This window comes from Brachypodium distachyon, chromosome 2, assembly GCF_000005505.3.
Source record: "Brachypodium distachyon strain Bd21 chromosome 2, Brachypodium_distachyon_v3.0, whole genome shotgun sequence".
Taxonomy (NCBI): domain Eukaryota; kingdom Viridiplantae; phylum Streptophyta; class Magnoliopsida; order Poales; family Poaceae; genus Brachypodium; species Brachypodium distachyon.
In genome coordinates this window covers 54,056,891-54,083,983 of record NC_016132.3, presented here as the reverse complement: position 1 = coordinate 54,083,983, position 27,093 = coordinate 54,056,891, and the positions used below count along the sequence as shown (strand labels likewise).

General features: G+C 46.7%; 5 protein-coding genes across 5 annotated transcripts; 1 reads left to right on the top strand and 4 right to left on the bottom strand.

The window, feature by feature from the left end:
• Positions 1-7,387: 7,387 nt before the first annotated feature.
• On the bottom strand, positions 7,388-8,558 carry LOC100836019 (putative protein TPRXL). The gene is made up of 2 exons (XM_003567249.4): positions 8,246-8,558; positions 7,388-8,114 (listed from the first exon to the last, which is right to left on the bottom strand). Exon 2 carries the CDS (start codon positions 8,072-8,074, stop codon positions 7,697-7,699), a length of 378 nt encoding a protein of 125 aa, XP_003567297.1. The 5' UTR covers positions 8,075-8,114; positions 8,246-8,558; the 3' UTR covers positions 7,388-7,696.
• Positions 8,559-9,759: 1,201 nt separating this feature from the next.
• LOC100844156 lies at positions 9,760-13,218 on the top strand. The gene is made up of 2 exons (XM_003564627.4): positions 9,760-9,947; positions 12,227-13,218. Exons 1-2 carry the CDS (start codon positions 9,833-9,835, stop codon positions 13,003-13,005), a joined length of 894 nt encoding a protein of 297 aa, XP_003564675.1. The 5' UTR covers positions 9,760-9,832; the 3' UTR covers positions 13,006-13,218.
• Positions 13,219-13,749: 531 nt separating this feature from the next.
• On the bottom strand, positions 13,750-15,198 carry LOC100835709 (transcription factor DIVARICATA). The gene is made up of 2 exons (XM_003567248.4): positions 14,557-15,198; positions 13,750-14,320 (listed from the first exon to the last, which is right to left on the bottom strand). Exons 1-2 carry the CDS (start codon positions 14,922-14,924, stop codon positions 14,137-14,139), a joined length of 552 nt encoding a protein of 183 aa, XP_003567296.1. The 5' UTR covers positions 14,925-15,198; the 3' UTR covers positions 13,750-14,136.
• A 3,489-nt stretch (positions 15,199-18,687) lies between these two features.
• On the bottom strand, positions 18,688-19,228 carry LOC100835094 (L10-interacting MYB domain-containing protein). The gene is made up of 2 exons (XM_010235255.1): positions 18,923-19,228; positions 18,688-18,840 (listed from the first exon to the last, which is right to left on the bottom strand). The coding sequence occupies exons 1-2, from the start codon at positions 19,226-19,228 to the stop codon at positions 18,688-18,690; spliced, it is 459 nt and encodes a 152-aa protein (XP_010233557.1).
• Positions 19,229-23,155: 3,927 nt separating this feature from the next.
• LOC100834788 (NAC domain-containing protein 90) lies at positions 23,156-25,374 on the bottom strand. The gene is made up of 3 exons (XM_003567246.4): positions 24,560-25,374; positions 24,108-24,460; positions 23,156-23,739 (listed from the first exon to the last, which is right to left on the bottom strand). Exons 1-3 carry the CDS (start codon positions 24,720-24,722, stop codon positions 23,455-23,457), a joined length of 801 nt encoding a protein of 266 aa, XP_003567294.1. The 5' UTR covers positions 24,723-25,374; the 3' UTR covers positions 23,156-23,454.
• Positions 25,375-27,093: the final 1,719 nt, after the last annotated feature.

Sequence of the window (27,093 nt, the reverse complement as noted above, 5' to 3'; positions counted from 1 at the left end):
TGTACGTTGCAAGTTTTAAGATGCATTTGCAGGGTCCCTGCGTTCATTTATGATCGCTGTTCGTGGCAAAAGGAAGTTCAGCAGTTTTTGCCATGTTTGTCGTTGTTGTCTGCTCTGGACTGGACCATCCGGTCCCGTGCGTTGGCGCTTTGTCCCGGCCGCGAGTCCTCCGTAAAAACGGCGTAAGAAGATGAATTGTCCAACATACTACGTGATTCGTCGATTGTGATCTTCTGTACATAAATAGAAGTCGTTAGACCCATCATAATGACATGCAAATCATGTCACCTCGTCTCATCAAATCATGCATGTCTTTTTCTAAGCATACATGTATTGATTTGAATTTTTTTTCATTAATCTATAAATTCAAACTAAGATATCTCATCAATCAAATCATGTTCTTTTGGAAACGTTTTTTCATACTCCCGTTAACTAAAAATTCCTGCAACAACGTGCGGGGCTTAGACGATCAACTGGGCAACGGACGTGCCAAGAATATCGCTTACATCATCAAAATCGTATTGGCGTCAAGATGGACGCGTGACTGGCTTGCGTACATCGTGTCATTGCACGTAGCATTTGTCTCGTTGATGAACATGCTCGTGCATGTGGGGTTCTCCACAAGGACAGCACGTATATTCGTATATTATTGGTCAGTACCGATCACGTCTACTTCTACGATGTACAATGTTCGTACTGGAAAACGACCGTGCAAAACTATGTCCAGGAGCGGTACCATTCCACGAAAAAAAATGGTATGATGTACACATACGTACAAGGTACAAATAGTTTGTACCGGTAGTATAGAGGAAAGTACGTACGCTTACCCACGGCCCCACACAGCGCACTGCCAAATGTTATCAGGTGCATGTGTCTAGAGTATAATCCCCTGGCACTGGCAGCATCGATTATTTGGGTTCTCAGCATTTTGATACTCATTCCGATTCATCAAAATTATCGCTCACTTAGTACAGTACAGTATAAAATGGGTGACATTTTGTACGAACACGAAGGAAGTACTATTCTCGTAGCCGTAGGATTAGGAAAAGACAGCTCTTCATCACAAGCCACAAGCCACGAGCTGCATGCCATGGTTACTCTGCGCTTTTCCTATCAAACCGCGACATGTACATGAAAACGCCACGTTGTACTCCCAAGACATCTCCCGATGCAGTTTTCCCAGCTTGGCTCGCTTTTACCCACAACGCATGCACATGCCACAGCAATATATTCAGCGAATCAGCACAGGCGCCCCCCAAGATCCACCAAAAAGATTGCCCCCACAGCCCACAGTCCATATGGAGGCCAGCCTTGTCTTGTATAGTAGCAGGGCCAGGGAACAGCAGCTGGCCAGGCTTTCCTGCGCCATCCATCGATCTCCATGAATGCCATGGCCATGATTGCATTGTCCATGCATGGTTTGTGACCAGTGCCTGCCTGTTGCCGCGGCAGAACACAGCACTGTCCATGTAAGTGAGGAACAGAACATTACCACGTACAGCCAGGGAAAGGCCGGAGCGAATGACTGTTTATAATCCATCCCCTCGTTTTCAAAATCGTGGCAAATGCATGGCTGTACCATGTGCTCCGGGTCAAAAGGGACGAGCCCCTGGGGGTGCAGCCTTGCCAGCTGGGGCGTAGAGAAGAGTTCATATATAGCTGCCGAGACCTGCCTGCCGCTGCCGTGCGTGGCGCGGCGGGCAGCGAGCCTAGCTCTTGCACACACTGTGCGGCTTAATTTGCATGGCGCGCGAGAACCGACGAGATATGGCTGCTTGCGCGCCGCAGTGCCGCTGCGATCACTGCTAGTGATAGTAGTAGACACAATTGTTGGTGCCCACACACGATTGTACTAGCCTGGCCAGAGATGGCATGTGTCCCTGCATGGAGGATGTATATATGTGACATGTCATGTGCACGCCTGCACATTTTTTGTGCCAGCTTAGTTAGTATTTTTGGTACTTTTACAACTCCGAGTACCTGTGAATAGCAGTCTTTTACCTCGGGGATGCCGAGGGTGATGACAAATTTCAGGTGGTGGAAAGGAGCCAAGAACAGCGGTGAACCGTACGATCGTGGAAATGAGTTTCAGGTGACGGAGACATGGCGGGTGCAGAGGGCGTTTGGATCGAAATTGTTGGTCCATCGACAACAATTAAGAGTTACCGGTCCACTGGATGTCTGGATCATGCTAATGTTCGTCCAGTTAAGCCCATCTAAACAATCTAGTGGGATTTCGCTTTTGCTAGACCAAAAGTAGGAACTAAGACAGCCCGCTGGAAGGGTAAGTGATCGCCGGTACACGGCCCAACAGCCGGGTGCGCAGTCGGGTGGTTTTTTTTTTCCAGGGAAAGGGCGCTGTTGGCTTGTGTAGACGTGTAGGGGACCAGTGGTGTTCGTGGGTCGGAAAATGTTGAGAAATAGCAATGCTGAAACATTCTGAATAATTTGAAGAGTGTTGTAAATTAGTTATGCATAATTGAGAAGATTTTAGAATAGTTTGGATTATTAGAGAAGAAGATATTTACAAGGAGCCATCTAGTGTCACGAGAGAGGATATGAATATTTTGAAGGTTCGAGAGGTTACTTGAAGAGTGTTGCAATTTATCATGAAAGGACCTAGTTAGGTTAAGTTTCAAGAATAAGTGAGAATTTTTTAGAACTAGCATAAATGTAGAGTATTCTAGAGAATTGTAGTGAGATGTATACAAGTATAAATAGGTGTGCTTCCCGCACTAAAAAAAGTGTGAGCTACCAAGGAGTAGTATGATTGTGTAGTAATAAGGTAGCCACTAAAAAAGTGTTGTACCAATATTATGAGAGTAAATAAAATTTTGGGTTCCCTGAGTGCGGTATCCCAAATAGCATATGTGTGCAAAGGTCGTAACAGTGGGTGTTAGGGTCCCCATTCATAAAATCTTTACAGAAAATATCCACGCCGCACGCTGAACCCGAACTTGTGCGAAGGCATGGTCCAAATTCACAAATCGATTTCGAACGCGCAAGGTCACATCGGGGGCCGTTTTTCTATGAGAGCAGACAAATCTTTTCACCATGTGCCCAAAGAGCACAAATTAGGTCTCATACATGACTCCCAAACTAGGCCCATACAGAGTACTCCGTAATGCAAGGTGTTTAGAGGTGCTTATAAAAAAAGGACTTTTATTTAAGCATTGGTGCCTGTTCTTATAGCATAACTGGACACCTCTGTTATGGAAATAAGCATGCATTGATGCTTGAGGAAATGTTTTAATTTTATAAGCACCTTCTTAATCACCTTACATATTATACATGCTATAAGAGCACGAAACCAAAATTAAGAGGGAAGGTGAGTGGCGTCTTATTTCGGGGAAAGCATCGAGTGGTTAACACAAGCTGCGGTGACAACTAGTGACGAGCCATGATTTAAGGCATCAAAGAAGTTAGCGAGGAAATATTTTGTTGTTGCAGAAACACGAATTACGTTGTAAACGTATACACACCGCCACACACACGCTCACTTAACTTCTACAGAAGAACATAGTTGAAGCCTTGAGAGTCACAATGTCACCACCAGCGTTTCGTTGTCGACAGATACTCAAACCAATTGTTAGTTCGAGATAGAAGACATTTTTAAGCTAGCGATAGTCCCCCTAAGAAGACATTTTAAAGCTTTGAAAGGACGAAACAAGTAATCCTTCAGTTTTTTTATGTAGGGCGTGTATTTTTCGCATGAAGATTAACGCAACAAGCAATCGTTTTGGTGTCGATGTCATTCACTGGCAATGCCGGCAACTTCTTTCTTTCTTCCATACATGCATTCATCGTTAACTGCCCACATATGTAGTAAAAAGATTTTGGAAAAAAAAATCAAGCAAAAGGAAACCGGCGCTTTTTTCTCCACGGATGCAGCATGCAACGGAGGGGCTCTTCGCATGCAACTGTTTTGCGCCTTGCATTTTGGAAATTAGGAAAAAAAATTACACGCCCTATATAAAAAACGGAGGGAGTATATAACTAGGTACATTTCTTCTTCTTCTTTTTTCTTAAATGCAACTATTTTTTTTTGAAGTTTGAAATTTGTAGTTCAAATGGCTGGACAGGTTGAGCCCTAATTTCAGGGCACTGATTTTTAGTTTCTATGAATTCTTCGTGAGAGGTTTACTTCAGTAACCGCCTCTTCAATAAATTAACGGTGTAGATAATTATTTACCTCTTCAATGGTGCAGTCGTGCAGCGAATTGCCCTGCAGGCCCGGGTGCCTGCATTTGTTCGTCGTTCAACTTCGATCGCTCCATGCCTTCGTCTAATCGATAATCGTCTTCCTCTGCTTGATGGCTGCTGCAGTGTTGCTGATCTCCCGTTTGGCCAAAGCCCTCCTCTTCGTGACTCCGTACATCGGTCCGTCCTTGTGTGCCTGTGTGCTGCGCCTAATCAAGATCAGGTCCATACTGTTATGTGTTCTCCATTGATTCGTCAAGTCAATTTAATAGATTTCAATTTTCAGGCGTAATCACTCGATCGGTTTTCAGGTTTGATAATCACAGTCGCATTACATTTTTACATGACATCGTTACACCATGACTCGTCAATAATGGTGAAGATAAGTAAACGAAACTTTGTTTTATATGGAGTTGTCTAAATTTGAGAACAAAATTTCCAATTTCGCTCCGGTGCCACTAATTCCTGTAGACGGCCCTGGGGATTACGATCCTCTGCTACCCGTTGTGATTCGTCTCTCCTGCTTGTTTTCTTTTCTGTGTGCGTTGGAGGTGGAAGTAATTGCTGGGCAGGCAGGCCCACTTCAATTCAAGGGTAGGATTTTTGCAAAAAAAAAATGAATATATGTACCATAAATGTATGCACAAAGAAAGTATTTTGGGCTAAAACTCAAAGTTTAGCATTGAGCCCTAAAATGCCAGGCATCTATCTCTTCTCTCCCTCAAGTTGGTCCAATGGTCCAAGTTGGATTTTGAATCGCTTAAAATCGAACTGTGCACTGGATACTTATAGTCTCGTATGACATTGATACACCTCATGCCCCTCGTCTTCTACTAAATCCCCAAACAAACATGTTTACAAATCCAAAAAACTAGCGGTTTCTTCTCTGCCTCCTTATATGCTCTGTTCCTCAGCGTCCCCGCTTTTGCGCGTTCGCCTATTGGACGGGCTGGCTGATGCTCGTCGCTTCCGCCGGTCTACGGCTACACACATGCACTGCCTTGCACACAAGAGGACAACACCTCAAGGATCACTTGATTAGAGACACAAAAGTTTCACCAATAAATTTTGATAACAATTTTGACATGTGAATTTTTGGAACAATTATGAATACCTAATGTCAAAATTCTGGACCCGCCAGCTGGCTCCCTAAGCAAGAGTGCTTGCACACAGCTAGTATGATGCACAGCAGCTACCGGCAAGAGCTATTACTGTTTAGCCCGTGTTGTTAGCAATCTAAAGTGGGAAGTGGCACATGCAACTGATCATGACCTCCTCCCTCCATGGCTCCATTGCCCCTTCGCATTTAGAACAGTTCTAGATACGATGGCTGGCCGCAACAGCCAGCAGGCCATCACACACCCGGATCTGTAACCCTGGCCTGCAGCCTGGCCACGCAACAACCGCGATTCATGAGCCCCTTAATTGTTTTCTCCAGGCACTATGCGGCATTGAACCCTTTAATTGTCGCCAGGTTAATAGCACGTACTTTTGCTGGCGATCGACACTACGATGCTGCGCTGTACGCTCATTGCTCGTACGGCCTGGTAGTAGTGTACTGCCCGTACTAAATACCGGGGCTCCCGCGTCGATCTCCCGTTGGCAGATGATGGCTCGGAGGAGGACACGGACTTAATTCGTGTGCTGCAGTCGTGGAACATGCCACGGCGATTAAGAAGAGTCGAACAGATCGAGCAGCTTGCCTGTGGATCATCTCTGGACACTCTGGCTGGCCTGCTTCAGGGCTAAACACTGCATTGAAGCGAAAGGTTGGCGGAGTTTAATCGCCTGCAAAAGCTTTGCCTTATCTCATTAAATAAGAAAGGGTTCCAACAAGGTTGAAAAGAAAACAAAAGAAAAAAGGCAACAAAAACCTACTCTCCCGACATAATACTACTCATATGCTTCGGCGCCCGCGAGCGTCCAATTGCGAGCTTCATTCTTGATCTTGTAGAAGACAATAAGCGGCATGGTCGAGATGTTACGGAAGACCACCCTCACGTTTCTTTCGTTCCAAAGCTCCCAGATGACCAGCATGGCGATAGAAGCGATCGCTTTTCTTCTCATGCCAACTCTCAAGATGTTGGAATCCTACCACTCCCGCACCGACTTGGTGTCTTGCACGGCCCTAACTGACACCCCTCTCTCTGAATGCCTAGCCCTTCACCCTTTGAATGGCCGTAATCACCGGCAATTTTCTTCCGCGCCGTCGCACGATGTGACGAGGGGTTCGCTCAAAAAATGTTGGGCAGCTAGCCGGTCTGGCTGAAGCGAAGGAAAATGCAAGTGTACTCGTTTTTAGGACTCGGGGACATGTTCACAAAGATTACTATAAATGAATCGTATACTGTATACTCTAACCGTATACGGGACATGTTCACATTGTTGCAGGTTACCTGGCCTGTGTTTCATCAGCGATCAGTAGACAAAGGGAAAGGGATTGTGTCGGCGGCGAGTATACAGTAATACAGGTGGAACGAGTGGACCCACAGGTATTTACCTAGTATATATGACGGTGGATTATCCGGATCAATGCTCCACCACATTGATGCGTGTAATTTTTATTTGGGAGTGTGTCTAGTTTCTAAGTCCACGATCTAAGATTTCTTTTATCATTTTACTTGTTCAATTTTGCATGGATCTCAATGATTGGATTTGACAGTTGTTTGCATAGAGTTAAACATAGTTAATTCCCAGTCGTCTTAGAAAAAGCAAAACCGTTTCTATTTTATTCGATATTTACTTCGTTTTGCGTTGTTTGGAACCTCTATGTCACAACACTTTGGTTTCCTTAATGAAACCGGGGGCAAGGCCTCTTTTACTCTAAAAAAAAATTATTCTATGTTTTGTCATTGATCACTTTACTTTTTATCTTGTTGTGTACATCGTGTTATCCAGAGACGTTAAACTCCTACGCGGTCGTAACGGTTTGATGTGACGTTGAGAATCAACGGTGACCTCTTTTCCGGAACAGACAGGATCTCCGACGCGTGTGGGCCTGAACGTTCGAGCTAAAATTCGAAGGGCACTCGAGACACGTTTTAAATGGCGCCTCTAACGGGAGGGTAAGGAAAAGAAAACAGTTAACCACAGTGCGCGGGCATGTATTTTTCGCCAATGGTGCGGCACATTGCTCCGGCAGAACTATATATTGAAAACTTTCAATGTATTTTTGCGGGGAGAAAACTTCAATGTTCAACGTCAAGTATTCAAATGTCAATTGTTCCACCGCTGCACATAATTCTCAGCGGAACCCTTGAAACTTGCATCGGAGAAAACACAAAACAAACACGCATGAAATTATTACCTAGATCCAATTCCATCGATCGACGGTGCAAACCGCATGGAGGAAGAAGTGGTCTATGAAATAATTCCTTTCGGCGAGCAAACAAATAAACCAACTTGAGAACAAATGACAGAGAGCTACTACGACAACGACGAGGCACGACGACAGCTTGAGTGATAGAACCGAGCTCGCGATATATATGGCGATCTTTCACCGCCTCTGCTTCCGCGGCTGGCGCGGCTGCTCGCCGGCGCCGCTGAATTCGAGCAGCACGGCGCTGTGGCACCGCGGGCACCGCGGGTCCTCCCGGGACAGCATCACGTACATCATGCACCGGGGGCACCCCGACAGGACCATGCTGGGCGCCCCCGCGTCCGGGCTGCCCTCCGACGACACGCACGAGCTCGGCGGCGACGCCGTGGATGACGACGACGATGAGGACAGCCGCCGCGGCGACGTGTTGTTGGCTCCTGGGCGCGCCGTGGTCGACGACGACGAAGACTGCCCGCCGCCGCCGCCCCGCGCCCTCGACAGGCTCAGCCTCAGGCTCTCCAGCTTGGACACCTTGCCGCTGCTGTTCCTGCTCATCCTTACAACTCGCCACTCGATCGATCACCAACAACACTCTCTACACAAATTTGCACATGACATCAGGGTCCCGAGCTCAGTTGCACAAAATGGACAGCATATGGCTGCTATATGTACGTAGCACGGAGTTATATTTAACGAGACATGGGTGTTGAGTGACATTACGTATACCTTTGGATCGAGTTGAACTGAACTGAACTGAACTGAAGAAGAAGAGTGTGGGGGCGGCGGAGCGAAGGGGATCGAGCAAAGGCAGTACTCCGTATATATGACGCTATGAAGTCGTGCTGGTAGATCGGAGCTCTCCACTTGGTTGCGTATAGCTGTTGTTGCTAGGTACGAGTATTTGTCACGCACCTCTCCCGCGCTGCATTATATAATGTGGAGGCGTTGAGGATGAGGTGCAGGTCAGCAGTGTGCAAGAAACAGGCACCATTAAGCTCGTGTCGATTCCCTCCGAGTTTCTGGAAGTGAAACAACATATTCGTGTGTGTTTTCAAAAGTGTACGTGTTGGAGGCTGGAAGAGTCCTCCTGGTGTGGATTAATTGGACGGGCGTGTCAAGGAACGTGTGTGATTCGTTCCATCGAAAGGAGACCGTCGGTACGGGATGCGTTAAATTATCTGTTGCAGCTTAATGGCCCCAGTAACTTGGGTACGTATGTCAGCTTAAATGCTTAATGGCCCGAGTAACAAGAAGTCGGAGCGTAATATTTCAGCTAGTAATAAATTTCAGCACAATGAAACTCGCCGACCATTCCGTCGCATACTAGTAGGAGTACTGCATTCAGTCCTTTGACACTTGTACTAAAAACACTCTCTCGTTTTGATCTAATGAACGCATGACAGCTAGATTATCAGCTGGCCGTACACGTAAATCTCAGGGCTCTATATATGTGCAACCGATTCACGGGAGCCGGCGTAATTGCGCTCGTCGTCATCATCCATGCATGGCTGGTTTCCAGACCACAAGTGTGTGATTGGACTTTGCACAAGTTCTCGGAAATCTGAACTTTACACGTCCAGGGGGTTCGTAATCTCCGGCCCATGGCTTAATTAGCTTGCCAACTCAAGGGTGTACAGCCGCATAAATGGCGTCTGACTCCATTGCCAGGCTTGCACGCGCACGACTCGATCATATAATCTGGCCAAAATGCGGCGTAACGCCGGTTTTTAATGGGGCGCTGCAGAAATAAGTTCGCGAGACGTTGACACGTATAGCCGCCAGCCGGTAGTACCCCGCGCCGCTGCGCGCGTTGCAAATTGCAACCGCGGCATGTGATCGCCTTTACGACGTGCCAGAATCTTTGAACTGGACTGGACCGGCCGAGGAAACCCGAAAAAAAGAAAAGAGGGGCAAATGGACAAAACGATGGTATTCGAAGCAGAAATCGCGATTAAATTGGCTACAGTATTACGCGCAGGCGCACGGTTACGGTACCCAAGCCTGAGAGATCACGTGCTTTGCGATTCGCACAACGGCATCCCGTTGCATTTTCTTTAGTGGGCCGGCATCGTGTTGCTAAAGACGGCGGCCTAGCTGGCTATCATAGGCCCGATACAGTTGTTTGTAGGCCTGATATAGTTGGGCTTAGGATCAGTGCTGATGGGCCAGTTTAAGACATGTTTTGGGCCTGGGGAGGCGTACGGAATAATTTCACCGGAAGAAATCAAAGGAAAGGGGGAAAAAGAGAGGAAAAGAACGAGAGGAGGGGAAGAAAGTAGTGGCCTGGGCGTGCGGGCACGCAGGAGGGAGGCGATGGAGGGCGCCCCGAGAGCGAGCACGCGGCGGCGGCGGCTGGTGGAGAGGGGATCCGATCGCCTCGCCTTCATCACCGGCCAGGCGCGCGACCTCCCCTCCGACCCGTACCCAGGTGACGACAGGGGAGCGATTTGGTTTGTTGTTTTCGCTTTGAAAAGTTTATCCAGAATTCCAGATCGCCTGCCTGCTGCATTCACATCAGATTGGGTTAAATTTAGCTGTCTTTCGCAATTCCGTTATGTGTTAGAGAACTTTAGTTTCGAGGGCTGACGCTTATGTACTGTAGGGCTCTTCGTTTAGCTGTTAGATTTAGAATATCTGGTGACGGGTAGAAACCGCACAAATTCTAGGTATCCTTATGCAGAGTCTTAGGTTCCCGGATCACGGGTCATGGGAATTTTGTAATTTAGTGTTTGTAGCGGAGAATTTGTTGGATGCATAACCTGGTTCGTTTTCTGATATTTACTCCTCTGCAATGCACTTCCCTTAATACTCCGTAGGAGGCAATTATGTCCTGCTATATGTCTGGAGCTAGTCATGAGAAACTTCGACCCAAATTAGTAGTGTTGAGGATTGTTTAGTGAATTATTCTGGAGAATTCACTCAATCCTTTATTATACCAGCTCACTGGGGTGTAATTAATTGGTCCATTCTAGCATCTCTTTGTGGGTTTTCTTTGAAAAACTGCCTTTAAGATACGGTGGTAGGCTTGGCTGAAACTGTGGATCCTCAACTTCATCAGATCTCTGTGTTGCAACCTTTTTTGACACAATCCATCGATTTCCATGAGAAAACAGCCACAGCATCCTTACAGAACAGAGTCTTAAACGAAATCGAATACGAAACACACAAAGGTCTGGAGCAAACACACTGCCCAGAGAGTTTAAAAAGCAGGCTTGGCCAATTACAGACCAAATGGAGCCTGTAAAACGGCTAAACAGATCTCCAGAGCAAAATAAAAGAGCAAATCTTCATCATCCAGCAATCCTTCTGCTAACAGGAACCCAGCCATATCCTCTCGCATATGCTTTGAGCACCACCGTCTTGATCATAGCTACAACCGCTGCAAGTTTCTTCGCCTTGTTTCTTTCTGCAATAGAGCACAGGAAGTGATATTGTTATACATGCTAAAGATCAGAGTCGATGGGTCACTTCCAGATAACAGCCGCAGCTCCGCCAAGCATGACCTTTCGATGCTCTGGCACAAAATTAGAGTACCAAGCTCCCAACACATCAGCAATGTCAGTGGTAGTCTATTGATGCCCTGAGCACACATCACCACCTGCCAAACAAATTTGGACACATTGCATTTGAACAAAAGATGTTCCACTGTTTCTTTTTCAGCACAGAAGTGGCATTGATCATTACCAATCCAGCCTCTTCGCAGCAGATTATCTTTTGTCAGAATACTACTTCTTAAGGTCAACCAGAGAAAGATCTTAATCTTCAAAAAATAAAAGAATCTTTAATTTCCAAAGGAACTTGTAACCCACTAGGCTGCCAGTTTTCAGCTGCAAGTATAAAGATCTAACAGAGAACTGCCCTTTCTGTCTAATACCACTTCACAGTGTCTGGTTCTGCAGTCAATTCCCAATTGTTTACCATCTCACATAATTCTTGCCATTGATCAGCTGTCTCATCATGCAAAAAAATATATATTCTAAACTGGATACTGCTCAAAAGTCCGTCTTTGATCTGCTTCACAATCACATGTTTAGTGAAAGTGGTGTTGTACAGCCTGTGAAATTTTATAGCCAATGGACTTTGGTCTATCCAGGTATCTTCCCAGAATTGTGTCTTAGCTCCATCTCCCACTATCCCAGAAGAGAATTATTGGAAGATATGATTAAGCCCCATCAGACTCTGCCAGAAGTGTGACCCTCCAGGCTCTAATGTTGCAACTTAATCACATAATATTCAGTTATAAAAATTGCCTTTGCTATGTGTTGATAGTTTTGAGAAATACTACTCCCTCTGACCCATATTAACATATTAATTGTCGAAATATTACATGTATCTAGACACTTTTTAAACATAGATACATTCATATTTGGGCAAATTTGAGACAAGTAATATGGGTTGGAGGGAGTATTTAGGTTTTCCCATTTCATATTCGTATCACCTATCAAGCACAATGCCTTCTTCTACCCGAATTGCTTTTTGTTTCATAGTTCCTGCTGTCCTTGTTTGTCTCTTTGCCTCACTACTTATAGACTATTGTAGTTAAGTTGTTATACTCGTCGTCACATATCTTATTCTTAAGTTAGTCGATGAAAGTTGAATCATTTGAATGCTATTTGCCTGGTTGTTTACAGATCTAATGAAATGTTAAAACATATGATGTGGCTTGTTAAACATCATATCTTGATCGAAATAGTTGCCATTTTGCAGATTCTCCACTTAGTTCTACTGCATCACCTCAGTTATCTGAAGGTTTCGTTAGTACTGAAAAGTTCAACAAGTTCCAGAAGTCAGAACCTAGCGATCTGCTCCCTGAAATTCAGCCAACTGTTGAGCCCCGTGAACCAAAACCCAGGCATCAAACCCATCATAGTGAAGGCGATCTACTCCGGGTTTTCAATACAAGCAGTACAGTTCATGAGATCCAGCCAGTGAATGAACCGCTGTTGCGAAGTCGTGATGACGGAACTCTCGGCAAGAAGACCAGTTATGATGGAGCAGCAAGTGTGCAGCCTAGGAGGGAGATGGAAGCGAGACCCAGAACTGTGCCTCCGAACCAGTCTAACCAATCAGACAATTCAGCTTGGTCTTTGGAGACTTTGAAGGAGCTTGTGGATTTCAGTCCGCAGGAGATTAGCCAGGCCATATCAGCTACAGAATATAGCCGCTTCTTAGCATCCATTGCCATCGCCTTTCTGGTGGTTCTTTCAAACTGGGGCCTTGACGTTGGTGGCATCATCACCAGAGTATTAGTTGGCACGAGGCCACTCCTGTTTCTTATTATAACCCACATAACCATCGTGATGACCTTTTTGATGGAGAACAAGGACCCCAATGTGAGGGGCAGACCGGCCGGCAGTAGCAACTTTGGTTCTGTTGATAGCTTGCTAATGTTGGAGATCGGGTTTCTGCTACAGAAAGCCCTGTTGGCTCTGCTGATGGACTGCAGCGTTTGCACTGTTATCATGATCTGTTTTCTTGGATTCTGAGAGAATTTAGATAGTTGCTTTCACCCTGATCTGGTTTCATGCGTTCTGAGATAATTTAGATAGTTTGCCGAGGCGTTTGTAAAAGTTATTTTCTTCTCTAAGGTACTGTAACTTGTCCGATCTTGTAACATCCTCTTTGGCTGAATTTTGACTTACTATTTTGTGCGCATATAATGGGTCTTAATAAAGCTGGTCTACCGTACAAATAAAAAACAGATCGGATCATTGGGAGTTGGCGCCTGCCTATCTGGTAACACAATTGTGTAGACACCGATGTTTGACAATGATCGACGGATTACGAGAGCTTAAAAATAATCTGACATGTTCAATTTATCACGAGGGAAATAAATAAACCCCTTTTAAGGTCCTGTTTGGATCTTTGTATTTTTTTTGTGTGTTGGGGGAGTTGAATTACAACAACCCAACTATCCAAGCACTTAAAGGTGCCATCTCATCTCAAAAAAGCACATAAGATGAACAAGGATGATCTCACGGGGCTGCAGTCCACGGGTCACGCATGGTCAGCTGAACAGCTAGAGACAAGCGATGACGGAGGGAGCTGTGGGTGACCGCTGTACGGCACGGCGGTGTTTTTTTTTTTTTTGACAGAAGAGGAGTCCTGAGATCGGACACTGACAAGTGCCGCACACCTGTTAAACACGCGCCACTGGAACCTGCCATCTCTCACACTGTCACACGGAGTCGCCCGAAAAGTCCAAACACGTGTCGCAGAACGGGAGCAGCTCGCAACATGTCTCTCCAACACATGCCTTTCATCACTTGGGACACATCGCCGTACAAGATTATCCAGTACAGCTTCGACAGCAGGTTTACAAAATCATGACTAAGCCGTAGTAAAACCGTGACATCTGCATCAACCTAACCTAGACACCATCTTTTTGTTTTAACCACGTCGATCTCCATTAGTTCCTTCCACCCTAATAAACGCTACGAAAATCTAGAGCAGAGGTCTTGAGCTAACTAAGACAGTAGTACTACTAGGATATAGAATGTACACGTCGTTGGTTAACTAAGATAAGAAGCATAGTGGCACTAGATCGAGTAGTGGCGATTAAAGAAGGGGAGTAGCTGTCGGTCGCCGTCGCCGATGATCCCGCCAGCGCTTGCCGGTCAAGGGGTTGTGATGTCGTGGATGCTCTTGCGCTTGGAGTCGCGCGTGGCGGCGTTGGCCTGGCGGATGAAGTACTTCTGCGCGTGGCTGGCCACCTGCGTCGGCGTCCGGGTCCTCACCGCGAACCTCGAGATGTTCCTCCAGTCGCCTCGCCCGTACTTCTCCAGCCCGTCGAGAAACAGCCTGCGCAAGCACGCGATCGGCAACAACAAAGAAGAGTCAATTTGGAGGGAAAAGGCGGCTGCGGTTGGGTCTCTGGCAGGGAGGGCCCACGGGCCAGCTGGGAGGACATTGTAGACTAGTTGGTTAGTTGGCTTCTCCGCTGAACAAACCAATGCGGAAGAATCTCGAACCTCCACGAACAGCGAGGAACAGAAAGGGAGAGAGACAGAGAGGATTTGAGTCGTTTTATTCCGTACTTGTGTTCTTCCTCGGACCAGGGTATGCCGCGGCGGCGCTCCTCGCCGCGGGCCTTGCCGGCGCGGCGGGCCGCCGTGCCGTCGTCGTCGCCGTCTTCGTCGTGGTTCCAGCAAGCGGGGACGTCGACGGCGCCGCGCTCGATGAGGTCGACGTCGGCGACGAGCGCCTGGTAGTGCTCCCAGGCCTCCCGGGGGCTGCGGCCGGGGACGTGCGCCGCGACGCGCTCCCAGCGGCCGGGCGCGTGCTCCGGGCACAGCACCAGCGCGTTCTCGAACGCCTTGTCCTCCGCCTTGCTCCACGGCCGACTCCACGGCGCGGCCGCCGCTGCCGCTGCCTGGTAGTTGGAGCAGTAGTAGGAAGAATCCATGGCCACGGAAAACGATCTCGGTGTGTGCCAAGTGCGCGCCGCGTCAATCGGCTGGAAAAAGAAAAGGGCGCTTGCGTTTGCGTGTGCCCGTGGTGGACGGGACGGATGGTTGGGCGGGCGGCGCCGTGTGTCGCTTTGGCTCGGTGGTTTCGTTGCTCCTCGTGGGAAATCGGATTTGTATATATTGGTGTGGGGCGTGGGGTTCACCCGTGTGCTCGGGACTCTGGGCGATGGAACCGGAATCTGGAATCCCGTGGGGGCGTTTTATTCGGCAGCGGGCACACGTTTTGGGCGTGCAGGCGCACTCGGGCGGGGAGCATCGGCGCGGGCGGCGCACCGACGCGTGTGTGCTGGAGCCGGAACCCACGGCGGTAAAAGGAAACAGAGGTCGGCCGAGTGCCGTGCAGGGAATATAGGAAGCCGGGAACGGATTTGCTTCCGCTGGATTTTCCTCCTTTTGGTTTCGGATGAGAACGTCTGGTTTTGTCTTGACGTGCGTGATCATGATGAGATGATCAAGTACTACAAGGTTTCATTAACTAATTATCCTACTAGTAAGTCTTCAGTGAAGCTCTGGTCATGGTGACGCAAGATTTTTCAGCACGGGGTACTGGTAGTTCTCTTTTTCATCATGCACAAACCAAACCGTGAGTTTTTTTTTTTGAAAGGAGTGAGTTTTCTTTCTGGACACACAGACAAGCTCAGCTTCGTGGCGTCTTCACATGACCTGCTCCTCAAAATTGTACTAGTATCAGAGAAAGGCGGCGGGGTCGGCGTAAAATTGTTGCACGGACCAGTTAACTGCAATTTCGGTACCCAGACGAGTTTAGCTCACAGGCGCCTTTCAGAGGATTTGGTGCCGCCGAAGCCGCCGACCTGTGAGGGAGGACAGGCAGAGGCTGCACCGCCGCCAAACGAACAGAGCAGCGCAGCGCGTTGCGCCCAACTTGCGCTCGCCAGCGAATCACACGTTGCTTTCGCTTTTTTTCTTCCCCTCGTGTGGCTTTCAGGATTCACTTCACGGTACCGACTACAGAGGAGCGCACTACCGTTGCAGCTTTGAGGATCTCATCTCGCGCTGCGTCGCTACGACGTGTCTACAGCGTGGCCATCGACGTCTTTAGACCCTGTTTGGTTGGGCCGTGGCTTATCTAAAAACAGCCGTGAAAAATCAGCCGTGGGTTTTCTGCTATGGAAAAGCTGAAAAGCTGTTTAGCAAACTAGCTGTGCAGTTGTGGCTGTGGAGTAAAATGTCTGAAATACCCTTAGGAAGCGAGATCCTGATAATATGTGCTAATTTTCTGATAATACTGTTGAAAATAATTTTTGGTGAAGAAATGAGAATGTATGTGACATTAATTATTCTGATAGGATGAAAATATACCTGACATTATTTTTCACCTAGATAAAAATTGACTCGTAACCAATAAATAGTGTTGCATTGAACAAAATGTTTGATAGCTTATACAAAAGTGACGGAACTAATAAAAGGCATCACACACATTAGTTGTCCGTAAGGTCATTAGATGTCCAATAATTAGACACTCACAAAAAGACGTCATCCCACATAGTCATTACATGTCCAGTAATTAGACATTCACAAAAGGACATCACTTGTTGAGACATTTCCTACATTTAACAAATAAAACTATGCTTCTCTCGCACTCATTATAGAGTTTGCAATTGCATCACGAAAGGTGTTCATGTTGAACCCATCAAGTGAGGATGAGACCGTATCCCCCTGCAATGGTATGGAACCTGCAACCTCCCCTGGCATATAGTTCTCATCCTCGTCACATTTGTCGAACTCCTCATCATGTAACTTGGTATCTAGAATAAAATTGTGAAGCGCCATGCAAGCAACAATAATTTTCTTCTGCCTACGAGGACTGTAATGCGGGATAGCCTTCAAAATACACCACTTTTCCTTGAGAACACCAAAGGAGCGCTCTATCACATTGCGAAGTGAAGAATGTGCATGATTGTATATCTCGTACTTCCCTGTGGGTGGTTGTCCACGACGAAATTCTGGTAGGTGATATGTTTGGCCTTTGTATGGAGCAAGATATCCTTTCCTATTTGGATAGCCGGAATCTACAAGGTAGTACTTTCCTACAAGTATAAAAGGATGTATGCTGCACTTTAGAGAACATTAATTATAAAAAGATGTATGTTGTATTTTCCTTTAGATGAAGAATCCGCATGACACAAGTATACAAAGAATCTACAAGATAGTACTTTCCTACAAGCAAATTAATTAAGACAAACATGTATGCTGCACTTTAGAGAACATGGGGGTAATAGTAATACCTTCAGGAGGTACAGGAAATCTATGAGCATGCTCTACCAAGCTATGATTCAAAATCCTTGTGTCATGCGCCGAGCCCGGCCAGCCAACAACAATAAATGTAAACCTCATATCGAAATCACAAATTGCCATTACATTTTGAGATGTGTACCCATGTCGACAGATGTGGTTCACACATTCTGATGCTAGAACAATGACTGGAATATGTGAGCCATCTATTGCGCCGATGGCACCATCGAAATGAGGCCAAAATCGAGAATCCTTAATTTTTGCATGTGGAGTAATGAAAGCATAATCTGTAGGTCTTATGTTATTGTATGCTAACTTGCACAAACATGATAGCACTTGCTTGAACTTCCTATGGATCGTCTCGGTTGATCTTGCAAACCGATTTTCAACTTGCGAGAATGTTTGTGCAGCCCCAACAATCCACAAAAAAATAGCCAGTGATTCTATGGAAGTCATGTCTCTGGTTGATTCCAATCCATAATCACACACTAGCAGATTATGCAATGAGTGCAAGACATCAGGATTCATCCTAAACATCTTGTAGCAGCTCTTTTTATGACCAAGACCCATTCATATCCAAATTGTTGAGGAACCCTATAAGGTGCTTTGTTGAGGAACCCCTATAAGGTGCTTTGTTGAGGTAAATATGACTGTACTTGTAACCAATTTCTCCCATCATGGAAACTTCATATGCCAAAGTTGCATACTCCCGAAGCAACTTCCTTCTCTTTGCAGCCTTATCAGGTTGCAGAACAATTTGATTCATCTACATAAAAGACAACAAAGTTAATTAAATACATCCAGTACAACAAACAATACTTTCAAAAGGATCTTCAAATACATCCAGTACAACAAACAATACTTTCAAAAGGGTCTTCAAATACACGCCAAACATGGCAGCAAGTACTAGAGGTATACATGAGCACTTACACATGCATCCATGTCAACACATACATGGCAGCATGAAAACAGATGACAAAATAGAAGTCTTACAGACTCAAACAACAGTGCTCAGCTAATACAACTCAAACAACACTGCTCAGCTAATACAACTCAAACAACAATACACATCAGTGAAAAGGATAAAGGTTTTCGTCATGTCTGCATGCTCTCTTTCTAGCCAATTTAACCTGCCCTCCTTGGTTTGAATCAGCATGAATAACTCACGGTACTCAGGTTTCATGACAATTTTGGTTGCCGTGTGAAATAATGGAGTCCCTTCAGCAGCTCCACACTCTACCATCAACTTAAGGACCTCAGCCATGCTAGGGGAATTGTCACGGACGAGCTGGATGATTCCTCAACACTTGATATCCTTGAATTTATATTACCCATGGTTTTCTTGTACTCACGTAGAAATGGGTTTTTATCCTCCTTTGTTGTGTCTTCTGATAAAGTGGACTTGTCCTTGCGCTTACCTAACATTTTTCCTTTCTTTGTGGTCACTTACACATCTTCATCCTCATCTTCATCGCTGCCTGACAACTCTCCAGGGATAGAGGCTGTTGCCCCTGTCACATGAGTCTTGTCAAACATGACATCCATCTCCTTCAAGTTGGCTGGCCCCCTTGTCTTCCACTTTGCATGCTTTGGATATTTCTGATTAGTACAACAAAATTAAGCACACGAGCATATACAGGTTGAGTAAAATTATTTTAAACAAATAAGAAAACATCATCACTTGAAGATGATTATTCCACCAGTCATCATCAGCTACAATTGTAGACATCGCATCATTCCACCCAAGTCCAGATGCACCATTTTTCAACACCATGAACTCAGTGTACTCTTTCTTTAGTAAATCCCATTTATTTTTTAGTTGCTTCTTCACCAGCTTCTGACCATATTGTTTAAAAAACTTCTCCTCAAGGTTCTTGTAACCTTTTCTATCCAAACATCCCAATGGTCTATTATTTGCTTCTGTCTCCTCTTTGCATATCTCACACAAAATTCTAGTGTATTCTGCATTCCAATTTGCCTTCTCCATCTAATGCATCCAATACAATGTCCATACATTAACTACAACAATACATGGCATTTTGGAGTGTGGCAGAAATAAACACATGGTAGCAGGCAGCAGCATATGCAGAAGCATCATGCATGGAAGCAACATACAAGCACAAGGGTTCTTATCGTTGACATCAGACCAGGCGGATGAGGGCCGAGAGGAGGCGGCCTGGGAGGGGGCGGGCCGGGAGGAGGCGCTAGAGGTTGGAGGCGGCCGGCGGTGCGTCTCCCTCCGGCGGCAGCAACAAGGTGGGAGAAGGAGGCGGCCAGGGAGGGGGTGGCCCGGGAGGAGGCGCTGGAGGTTGGAGGCGGCCGGCGGTGCGTCTCCCTCTGGCGGCAGCAACAGGGTGGGAGAAGGAGACGGCTAGGGAGGGGGCGGGCCAGGAGGAGGCGTTGGAGGTTGGAGGCGAGCGGCGGTGCGTCTCCCTCCGGCCGGCTGGCAACGAGGTGGGAGATGGGGCTCCCCGCACGGCCAGAACCCTATCCGCCACTCCTCTGTTCGAGTGGAGGGGAATGGAGGAGATGGCTGGTTCGGGAGGAGATGGTTGTGTTTATAAGGAGTGGCAGTTTTCTCGTAATTTCGTTTAAACTGGCAGGGATATAAGGGCGTGGGATTTGTTCAAAACCACAAAAGCACCTCAGGACGTGCTTTGCCTTCCCAGTGCAAAAAAGCCACCGTGCTTTGAGAAAGCCTGTGGGAAAGCCACCCATTTGGTTGGGTTGTTGGCTTAAAAGCTGAGAAAGCCAATAAAAAACCAAACCAAACAGGACCTTAGGCTTAAGTAATACGATTGAAGAATAAACCCCGGGTGCGTTTATCTCAGCCGGAAACCTTATCCTTTTAAGCGAAAGGAAATAATATATGCCAGCAAAATTAAGTTGCTGTCACGTTAGCCGTGAACGACTTCAGTCGTTATTAGAACCAAGTACATACGGAGTATTACAGTATACTAGAACAGAGTATATTCACACATGATCTGCCCCGAGGCCATTTGTTGATGCAAACACTAGTATACTTATTGCGAACTAAGTATGGGCCGAGAATGTTATCATGGGACTCTAGAAACCACACGCGTGGGCCAACTATAGACGTAAGCAAAGCTCTTTGCTTGGTTGTGAGCACTTAGATCCACGTCCTTCGTACGCCCACTGAGCATCTTCAGAGAAGGAGCTTCTCACGGCAATATCTCCCGAAGCACCGAGCTTTTTTTATTTCAGTAATACGGAGTAGTAGTTTCATTGAACTAAGAAGTCACATCAAATCCGGCCTTCGGATCTTCATGATGCACACAACCACATCAGAGCACCGAGCTATAGCTGTGCATACTACCACCGATGATGTGCTTGATCGTCCAGGCAACCATCCTTGAAGCACCCAAGGTGTCCTAGATGATGACCAGGTCCGAACTGTGAGCGACTGGCCGGTCTTGAAGCCCATATTTTAGCAATGGGCTTTGTGGGCCAATTCTAGATAAAGCAAATTAACGCTACTCGAAAGGTACTAAAAAGGTCTTTCTAAATTCGGTGCCAAATTTTACCTCATGTTTATAAGTTTATGACTGTTTTGACATGATGGACCCACCTGTCAGGGGCTGGTGTGGCGAGTATGACTGAATGCTGCTGAGTTGGAAGCGTATTTTACAGGAGTCTTCTCCCACAGTTGGACCTAAGTCAGCCCATCCTTTTGCTCTCGCAAGCTCAACCAAATCAATTCCCACTAACATTTAACTAATTTGCCTGTTTTGACATGATAGGCCCACCTGTCAGGGCTGGTGTGGCAAGTGACTCTATGCCGAGTTGGAAGCGTATTTTGTAGGAGTTTTCTCCTCGTTTGGACCTAAGTTGGCCCATCCTTTTGCTCTCACAGGCTCAACCAACACAGTTCCCGACTCAGGGCATTAGATTCGGTCGAGCTTTGTGAGAACCGGGATCGGCTAGCAAGTGGGTCGAGGGAGTTAAGCAGGTCGAGTCCAGTTGAGAGAAAAGACGCCTTGCGAAAATACGCTACACCAGCATGACATTTGTGCTAATTAGTCAAATGGGATTTATGAAATGTACAAACATGGGACACAATGACACATGGGATAAAATCAGGCACATTAAATTTAATAGTAAAACAACAACATTTAATAGTAAAGAGTTAATACAAGTCTTGGTAAAAAGTTGTAAATGTAATGATGAAAGTAGTATCTCGAAGACTTCTAAAAATCGACTAGATCGAGCAAGCAGGGAACAACTAAGCCCACGGTAAATAAACTATGTCAGACGTGACCTGCCATTATACTAGCTAGCCTCCAGAGTTTGACCGCAATTTTTTTTTTGAGGGAGAGTTTGACCGCAATTTTATACATCGCGCTATACTCCAAGATCAAGTGTGCTCGATACATGGGACTCACTGTAATTCTGTACACGTGACGATCGACAAGCAAACAAGAATGACGCGAAGGTGGCGGCATGCAGATGCATGCATGGTGAAGGATTTCCAGGAATAACACATTATTGTCCTTCTCTCCGGGTTTTTTTTTTCTGGTATTCTCTCCGGAAGTTCACTGGATAGTCAATGCCCAGATTGCCATCCACCGGTCGATGACTTCTCTTTTGTGCACGTTGGTTTGGTGCAACGCATGCAAAAACATACTGTCGCGGTCTCCGGTCTTGGCGACCACATAAATTTGGTGGAAACCGGGTCCTCTTGTAATCTTGTTTGGCATCAGAGTAAGGTGCAGCGAAAACAAATCTTCCCTCCGATACTAAACTATGTCGTGGATTTAGTGCAAATTTGAACTAAATCCACGACAAGAATTCAAGATCTGAGGAAGTAGTAAACTGTTTGGTTGTTTTGCCCCGTCATTGTCACACATGTTTGTTTGTTTTTTCCTTAAATTACACATTGTTAAATCCAAAATTGCAATTAGATCACTCTTTTGACTTCGACCAACGACTTTTCAGTTGCTACTTCAACGTCATATTTTTGTACCACGTGGTTCGCAGGTCCAAAAGATAGCTTGAGTTTAGCTCACAATGTGCCACCGGCGAGTGGAAGAGGAAGACGATGTTGTGTCTCCCTAAAGACTTGTGTTTCATTTTTCTTTTTTATAAGGATGGTCTGTAAGGGTTTCATAAATTTAATTTATGGTCATGGCCTTCTTGCCAAAAAAGAAAGAAAAAATTGTGTGTCCTTGTTGGTAGCACTGATGGAGACGACGTCATGTGGAATAAATGTTTTCTGGTTTCATGTAGTCTTGCCGATACCCCATCGTAGATCTACTCCATGTAGCTAATGGATTTCATGCCTCGTAGTTATCTCCTTATGTTCTTTTTCCTTGACTATTCGAGATAGCGATGAAGCATCGCTGTGTGCAAGGGGTGTGTCCCCGGTGCTTGTATGTTCAGTCATCCCATGTTCTTAGCTTTTAAGGTGGACGGTTCACGCGGCTTTTTAAAACGAGTGAAGTTGTATCAACCTGTGAAGGTTTGGTCTGCTCTAATTTTATCGGCAAATTAAGATTTGGAAAAATAGCAAGATGCAAACGACATAGTTAGAGATGATGCCGACTTTGAAGGTTTTTTGTGTAACTTTTGATTTCATCAAATATCTTTGTTGCTGGTTTTGTTTTAGTTTTTCAGATTGTACAATCGGATTACCAGAAAAATAAAAACTACTGTTAAAAAGGCGAATTACCTAAAATTGCACTAGCTTTTTTTGCGCAAAAAACTAAAATTATACTAGCTGATACCCCTCTTCTTAGGAGGAGTACTGAGCAGTATAAATTTTCCAAAACAATAAACCGAATTGTAGTACCCTTTAGTTTCGTCGATGTAATGTTCTCATCTGCAGGTATGTCAGTAATTATGTGCATATTATACAGTGCAAAGGGCGGAAACAATTAATAAATCCTCCATTATGTAAAAAAAGAACTCTTAATATTATTGAATTGTTTCATAAGTAAATGCAAGTGGTCTAATTCTTGTTTTGTAGACCACCTGGATGTCCAAAACGACAAGTCTTAGAGAACTGAGAACTAGATGGAGCATCTCTTCTCCTATAAATAATACTCCACGGAGAAACTTGTTTTTTGGCAGCACTCCACAGATAAACTTAGTATGCTGTATACTTAATCTGCACTGATCAAAATCTAAACTTAGTATACTGTATAGTACTTGTGTAAGCAGTGAAGTTGAACACACGCGCAAGGCATGCGTGATCTAGTCAGCAGGCCAGTACAAAAGAGCAGCCAGTGTGGCCACGTCGTCATCCCCGTACGGATCGCCACGGCCACCTCCTTCCATCAGCTCGGCCTCCTCGAGCGGCTGCATGGAGCCACCGGAGCCGCCGTCATCGTCGTCCGGCGACACGGCCGCTGCCGTGGACGGCCCCGGGTTGTCACCGGCGCCGCCGCCTGCAGCATCTGCGGCGAGCGGCCGCCGATCGAACTGCCGCAGCGTCCCCGATTTGGTGTACAGTCGACACAAGCTGAACTCGCTTCTCAGCTGTAACAGAACAAGTTTATCAGTAGACAGGTTTTCTAAATAAAGCTGGAGTAGTACGTATCGATCGAACAACAAATACGGAGACATGTGGGGAAATCTTGTTTATGACTTTATTCACGTATAGGTGGGGCTTTAATCATGGGCGGCCCAGTTGATTGGCACTATCTATAAGCACCACACATGTAATCTGAAAGACTGTAGCTTAATAGCGAGTTGCAGGCTGCTTTCGGACACTTATCCGGGGCGAAAAGGGGACAGCCATATCTGTCCAATTTATATACGGAGATGGACGCCGTTGAAAGGTAGCTTAATTTTGGACGATCGATGCAGCTGGCAGTATCCGTTGGGTGAGTTCCGTCGAGTGTTACCTGCGGAGGGAGATGGTTTGATGGTGGCGCCACGGCGGGCTCCGTGGCTGCCGCGCCGGCGCCGGCGTTGGCTTCGTCGTCGTGGTGCTGGAGCGCCCTGTACTCGTTCATCTTCCACTTGGTCTTGGACCCCGACGGCGCGCGGCCGCGGTAGAACACCATGGTCTTCCTCATCCCGATGGGGCGGCGGCCGGAGGCGGAGTAGACGACCCCGGGGGTGCCCGCCGCCTTCCAGTACCCGGACGGCGTGGTCCGGCTCGGCCGCCCGCCCCGCGCCTCCCGCTCCTGCCGCGCGCAGAAGTAGAACCACGGCTCCCCCTCGCTGCCGCCCCCGCACAGCCTCGCGTGGATCTCTGCTTATATACAGATATGTATGCATGGTTAATTAATTAACGCCGTGCGTGCGTGGCGATCACGGATTAATGGTTTATTGCATCGATGATCGATCGTACCTGAGAGCTGCCACGGGTCGACGGAGTAGACTTCGACGACGGGGATGACGCGCTCGATGTCGTCGCGGCGGCTGTCGAGCTTGTTCCGCAGGTAGAAGCAGATCAGCTCCTCCTCAGTCGGGTAGAACCGGTACCCCGGAGGCAGCTGCACGCCGTCAGCCATCAAGATGCGTATATCCGGTGCCGGCCAGTCTCGGCGCGCTCCAAAATATGTTTCCGGAGAAAAGCCCTAGCTCCTAACTAAGCCGGCCGCCGGTGATCAGTCTAGCTTGGCGCAGCTTCGTGATCCCAAGCACGCCACTACTCGTACCAGCTGCGAGATCGACTGGCCCGGCTATATGCTAGCTATATGGTGCTGCGCCGGGCCGGAGAAGCTGCTGGCTTGCTACTTTGAACTTTGCAGGGAGCTGAGTGCGGAGCAAGGCTGAGGCGCGAGCTGAAAGTTCGTGGGACGCGCCTGCGTGGGTTTGGTGAAGAATGGCCGAATGGGATCAGGAGGCTGGTGTGAGTGCGTGCGCGGGGGATGTGTATATATGGGGAAGCACGCGCCGGGGGGGTGACCCGTGTCATGGTTGACACGGGATCGAGGACGACGACGCTGATGAGCTGCTTGTTGCCGGGGCGGCGAAATTTCTCATGGCGTGGTGGGAGTGGGCACTGTCTCCGTTCGTGAACGATCGAGGAGAGACCGCGCGAGAGAGAGGGAGAGAGAGGGCATACGTTACGTTAAGCCAGGCTGCTGCTTGTGGTGTGAACGCTAGATTGTGGTTCAGTAGTGGGGGACTGGGGATGACTTGGTCACGTACGGCCGGCTGGGATGGAATAGCGTATCACTTTGTCTTTTGAGTTTTACGTCCTATCTTTTCTTCTAAAAATGTTATTAGTGCCCATTTAATCATTGTGAGTCAGGACGAAAACTCGCTTTGCTACCGGAAATGGTCCAGGTGACACCGGTGCGGTGATGACGTGGTAAAACATACGGTTTGATTTAGTAACTATCCGAGATCACGGTTGTCTTAATTATTAGTTGACTGAGGCTGCGTTTGGTATTGCGGTGGATTATCGTAATCCTGTTTTTTTCAACCGCACGCTTTTGGCTATTTTAGTATTTGGCTAGCTAACTTTTCCTACTTTTGTGTGTATTTTTTTAGGCAATCAGGGGGGGACTCCCCACCTGAATATATTACTCCAAAGTAAGAATCACAAACGGGATGATATCTTCCTAATTCTAAAGGTCCATAAGGTTAGGTCCTCAATTATCATTACAAGACTATGAGCAGAGGTGACGATCTCATTATTGAATACTTTGGCATTACGAGCTTTCCAGATCCTGCACAGAATGATTAGTAAGATGGAAGGCCAAATAGCAATGGTAAGGCCGACAGGAGGAGGGAGATGCCAAAGGTCGGGGAAGACAGTACCCAAAGACGGAATACCCATTTTAGCCCAAACCTGGAGCGCAAGAGGGCACGAGAGGAACAGGTGATCGCGGTCTTCAGAACCATGACCACAACTCGCACAGGCCGCCGATTGAGTGTCGAATTTGTGATGCAAATTTTGACGCGTGTTGAGACGATCCCTGAAGAGGAGCCAAGCGAAGACCTTGAATTTGTTGGGGACGAAAGCTTGCCAAATGTGATCCGCGTGAGGGTCCGTTGGAGTAGCGGAGAGGACAAGGTAAGCGCCCCTTGTGGACAGTGGAGATCCATCTCTAAGTGTCCTGACATCGAGCGCATCATCAAGAGCCACGTCCTGCAACACAAGAAGCAAAAGATCGAGTTCTGTCTCAGCAGCGAGAGTTAGTCGATTCCGCAAGCCAAGCTCAAGTCCCAAGTCCACAATGTCTGAAACAAAAGCATTTGGGTTGGTGTGGTGGGAGAAGAGAATAGGAAAAACTGAAGCAAGCGGATGTGGTAAAATCCAGCGATCAAGCCAGAAAAAGGTGGAAGCTCCTGAACTAACCTTACAAGAAGTGATTGATCTTAATAAATCTATGTGCTGCATAATAAGCTTAGCAAGGTGGGAGGTGGGTGGTGAGGCTTTGAAGGGATGAGGCCAGTGAGCTAGTAGCCAATTTTTTCAAGGGAGGTTTTCGGAATGGAGGAAACGAAATGCAAATTTCAAGAGTAAGCTAGCATTCTGCAACGAAAGATTTTTTACCCCTAAACCACCCGCAAGTCTTGGTAGACAGACATTATCCCAAGCAATCAAACATTGAGCCCCGAAACAAGAATCTTTAGCAGCCCAAAAAAACGACCTTCTTAACTTGTCCAGTTTAATTAGCACTGATTTAGGAATTTTGAAGGAGGACATGAAAAAAGTTGGGAGGGAGTCTAGGACAGATGAAACTAAGATCATCCTCTGATCCCTCCTTCTGAAAGTAGCGATGGCTTCCAACCAGCAAGGTATTTGTCACATTTCGCAATGATTGGGTGGAAAACGGTCGCCGGAAGTATACGGCGAGAGCGTGTATTTTTCAACACCAAATTATAAAATAAGTTCGGTACAGCACAATGCATCAATACCAAACTAAG